Source organism: Piliocolobus tephrosceles, chromosome 9 (assembly GCF_002776525.5).
Source record: "Piliocolobus tephrosceles isolate RC106 chromosome 9, ASM277652v3, whole genome shotgun sequence".
Lineage (NCBI taxonomy): Eukaryota > Metazoa > Chordata > Mammalia > Primates > Cercopithecidae > Piliocolobus > Piliocolobus tephrosceles.
This window is the reverse complement of record NC_045442.1, coordinates 1,511,078-1,515,250: the sequence shown is the minus strand read 5'-3', so window position 1 is coordinate 1,515,250 and position 4,173 is coordinate 1,511,078. Positions and strand designations below refer to the sequence as shown.

At 62.9% G+C, this 4,173-nt stretch overlaps 1 protein-coding gene across 11 annotated transcripts in view; it reads left to right on the top strand.

Annotated features, from left to right (window-relative positions):
- PWWP2B (PWWP domain containing 2B) overlaps window positions 1-2,008 on the top strand; it is a 28,602-nt gene extending 26,594 nt beyond the window's left edge. For all 11 annotated transcript variants that reach the window (XR_002725151.3, XR_002725146.2, XR_002725150.2 and 8 more), the window contains one exon: window positions 1,207-2,008. Coding sequence is in view for 1 of the 11 variants with exons in the window: in XM_023185798.2 (XP_023041566.1) it covers window positions 1,207-1,220 (14 nt within the window). In the remaining 10 variants the exon portion in view is untranslated. The remainder of the gene's footprint in view (window positions 1-1,206) is intronic.
- Window positions 2,009-4,173: the final 2,165 nt, after the last annotated feature.

The window sequence follows — 4,173 nt, the reverse complement described above, 5'->3', positions numbered from 1 at the left end:
TGTTTGGTTAACATAAGACTTGGTGTTTACATTAATGATTTTAGCCCATGCACGTAGAGGATTATAGACGCTGCCAGCCCTTTCTTTCTGCAGCGTTCATCCCGGCTTGGTGCTTGGTCTTCACATTGTTTAGTGTTGTCACTCAAGAATGCCCAGCGTGAAGAGAAAGAAGCCCCCCCTCACACACACGCTCACACTCTCACACAGCACACGCCTGCAGGTGCCCTCCAGGCCTCCCCACGTGCCGCTGGGCTTCCTCACAGCATGGTGGTCTCAGGGCGCTTGCAGTTTCTCCCGTGGCAGCTCAGGGCTTCCACCAGTGCAGCACTAGAAGTGGCAGCGGCCTCTCGGTGGGGCTGGGACAGGGGCAGGTCCCTCCTGCCCTGCTGTGGTCAGGCAGGGCCCATGGGGCGCCTTCCTCCTGGCAGGAGGAGTGGCGGGGCTGGCGTGGTCCCGTGTGCCCCGGGTTCTGCAGGCTCCGCTCCTTTCCCTGTCCCTGCACTCTCCACCCGCCAGCTGGTGGAGAACTGGGGCTGACAGTGTCTGGTCCTCTGTTTGTTGGATATGGGGAGCTGCTTTCTTCAGGGCCCAGGGTTGGCCCTGGGTTGTGGGGCTGAGGGGACCGTCTGTCCCCGCCAGGTCTCTCTGCTTGAGGTGGCCATCCAGGGCCTGCGTGGGCTCAGGTGGGGGGCGATGGAAGCAGGGTTGACACCTGGAGCTCCGCACAGATCTGGGAAAGCGTTTTCCCCTCAGGGTCTAGCCCTCCCTCCCCACCCTGGGACACCCCCAGGCTCAGGTCTCCATGAGGCCGTCAGTGCGAGACGAGGGTCCTCAGAGTTATGCATGGGGGTCCTTCCACACCATGAGCCTGGCACAGGCATGGCCATCAGCCCCCACCAAGAAGCCACAAGGCTCCAGGCTCACTGGCTTCTCTATGGCCCTGCGTGTCGGGCCTGTGGACTGTGGGACTTCAGGGCGAGTCCTGTGGTCTCAGCCCCCAAGCATGGAAGACTCTGCACTCTCCCCCAGCATGGCCGACCTGTGGGCACTGAGGGAAGGAGGGCCGGTGGGAGCTGGGGGGTGCTAGGGATTCCGGGTGAGCCTCAGACCCTCCGGGGCACCCTGGCCTGGTGCTCAGACCTTGAAGGGCTGGTTCCCCATACTCGATCCTGAGTTAAACCTCTGCCTCTTTCTACTTTCCCCAAGGTCACCGACGATGAGGGCGCACCTGCTGTCCTGGAGCTTCCGGCCTGCGTTCAGGGACCCGGGAGCCTTCTGGCCGGCTGCGTGCGGAGCCCGCTGGGCGTGGTGGTCGGCCTGGTGTGAGGTCTCCCGGGGACCGGCAGTGTGTTCAGGGAAGGGACGGCCCTGAGCCCAGGGGCTCACTGAGTCTATTTCTTCCCGCCGCTCAGCCTGTGGCTGCCCTGGCTCATGAGGCAGTCGGAACTCGTGACTTGCTGGCTGCTGCTGCCTCACGTGCTGGGGTTACATGGAGGAACTGGGCCTGCCGCCCCGGCCTCGCCTGCTGCCTCGCCTGCTGGGGTCCCATGGAGGGACCAGGCCTGGTGCCCCGGCCTTGGCCAGCAGCTGGTGTGGGCAGCTGTGCCCGCCTCGCAGTGTCCTGGAGGCAGCCGTCTCACAGACTCAGCTTGGTCTCCCGCAGGCTTCAGAAAAACCCAATTGCACGTGTGGGGTCCTTCCCCAGCCCTTGGGTGCGGGGTCTCTGTGCACTTGAGAGCTGGGGGACCTGCCCACCATCTCCCGCTCCGAGTGCATCCCAGAGCGTGGGGCCCGCTGGGCACCCAGCACCCGGCCTGCAAGGCCACCTGTCCCCCAGATGCTGCTACGAGTGACCAGTACTGTGTGGAGGAGGCCCAGGGCCACCCCTGGGAAACCAGGCTTCAGCAGTACAAGGAAAATGGACTTGCTCTGTTTTGTAAGAGCGTGTTCCTTTTCTCCTTTTTGTCACTTTAAAGACCAAAAAGAATAAAGAAAGAAAAGAAAAAAAGTTAATCTGCTCTTTCTTTGTTTAAATGTAAAAAAAAAGAAACCTATGTCGTAGTTGTTGAAGTTGTGACCTGTGCGGCCACGGTTCGCACTCAGACGTGTGTCCCCGTCGGGGCTGACAGGGCCCGAGTCCCCTGGGCACTGCTATGCGGGGCCCATGTCGCGCGGGTTGGGGTGATGCCCCCCATCGGCTGCATCTCGCTGCCTCCAGGAGGGGGAATGCTGGCCACCACCTTGAGCCCCAGGAGGGCTGTGGGCTGAGTCCCTGTCTCCAGACCTCCCTGCTGGCTTTCCAGCCGACGCTGGGATTTCCCGAGAGGCAGTGCTCTGCACGCCGGGAGCTGTGCTCGTCTCCTGGAGTGAAACTTCTCGTCTCTTGCTTCTTGATTTGCTCATTCAGAACCAAGGGACATCTCAGAGATGATGGTGGCTTTGCTTGTTCCTGGTTTTGCTAGAACATTCTGTACTCTAAAGGCATCGCCACCCTCAGCAAGGATCGTCTGGGGGAGGGGGGTTGGGGGAGGGCAGCGCGCACCTGGAGGGTCCTCTCTGGGGCACATGAGGGAACACCCCTCATGGTTTCCTGTGGTTCTGGACCTGACTTGCAAGGAGGGGCATGGTTTTCAAACTGGTTTGTAGCAGCAGAGCCCTTTGCTTCAACAAAATCACCCAGAATCACTTCCTCCCGGAGGGGCTGGGCTCATCCTCCTGAAGCCCTCCAGGCCCGAGGGTCCTGGGAACCTTTGAAAATCCAGGGAGGGGCTCACATGACCCCAGGAGAGCAGAGCCGGGACTTGAGAGGAATGAGAGCAGCTCCCCCTCCCCTCCTCCCTCCCCTCCTCCTTCCCCTCCTCCCTCCCCGGCCCTGCCCACATGGGTGCAGCAGTCAGGGCCCTGACCCTTGGGGCTGGGCATCTCGTCTCTCTGAGCTCTGGTGCCCAGGGGCTGCCCCTGCCTGACGGGCTGCTCGGGGTGATGCCTGGATTTGGGGGAAGTGCTGAGGCAGAGACGTGGCAGGGCCTTCGTAAAGCTTGGCACTGCTTCAAGAAATGTGTGTGTCCAGTGGAAGGGGCAGGCCACACCCCTGGGACAAAAGACACATGCGGCCCTGGGCACATTCACTCCCAGCTGCCCAGCCTGCGACTAGAGCTCAGCCCCTGCAGGTGACAGCAGCGGGAGCGGGACCGCCTTCGAGCCTGAGGCCAGGACTGACGCCACAGCCTGCAGCTCCTCCCCAAGCCCAGCCCCAGCCCTTGCCCTTCAACCCTGAGACCCTGCGAGGCACGGGTGGGGCTTCCATCGGGTGAGGAGCGGAGGCCCAGGGAGGTGGGCTCCTCAACTGCCAGTACCCAGTGGTCAGGCCGGGCTGGACCAGGTCCTGAATCCCCGCCCTTCCACCCAGGGGCTCCCCAGGAAGGCTGAGCTGAGGAAGGAATTCCTGCTGGGAATTCCTGTTCTGGGACCAGGGTCTCGTCCCTCTATTGGAGGGGGTCAGGGGATACCCCGGAGCGGAACACCTGAGGGAGGGGCACGTGGGGGGAGGCTTGGGGGAGGAGCACCTGGGGGAGGGGTCTGGAGGAGGGGTCTCCTGGGGGAGGGGCCCTTGGGGAGCCAACCCTAGTCAGTACGAGGTCCTGGGAGCAAAGTGGGGTGTGCAGCAGGGGGAGTTGGGGCCTCAGCAGGGCTGCCCGGAGCTGGTCCTGGGCCCTCCTTGCTCTGGGTCTCCCCTGCTCTGAGTCCAGCCTCCCAAGCATTCCACCTGGCAAGATGTCCTTGCTCAGAACAGAGCCACCCCTGGCTGTCTTCCCAGGGTTTGTCATGGAGAGGGCTCTGGCCCTTTAGCCTTCAAAAGGGCTTCGGGGTTGGGGGGGGTGTGCGGCCTCAGTAGCCGCTGCACTGGGGGCCCAGGGCAACTCCACCAGGAGCAGGGAGGGCACTGCTGGCACCACCAGCCCCGCAGGGTCACCAGCATCCCGTCTCCACCAGGGCTGCCGTCCCTCCTCTGCAGAGGCCAGCTGTCACCGTGTTCGACATGGACCAGGCCATGTGGGAGGACACGGGGTGGCAGGTGCAGGGAGCACTGTCTGTTTTCTGTCACTCACTGGTCCCGGCCTGAGCCCCTATCCCTACCTCCGAGGGCCACACTTCCAACCCACTCCAGGCAGA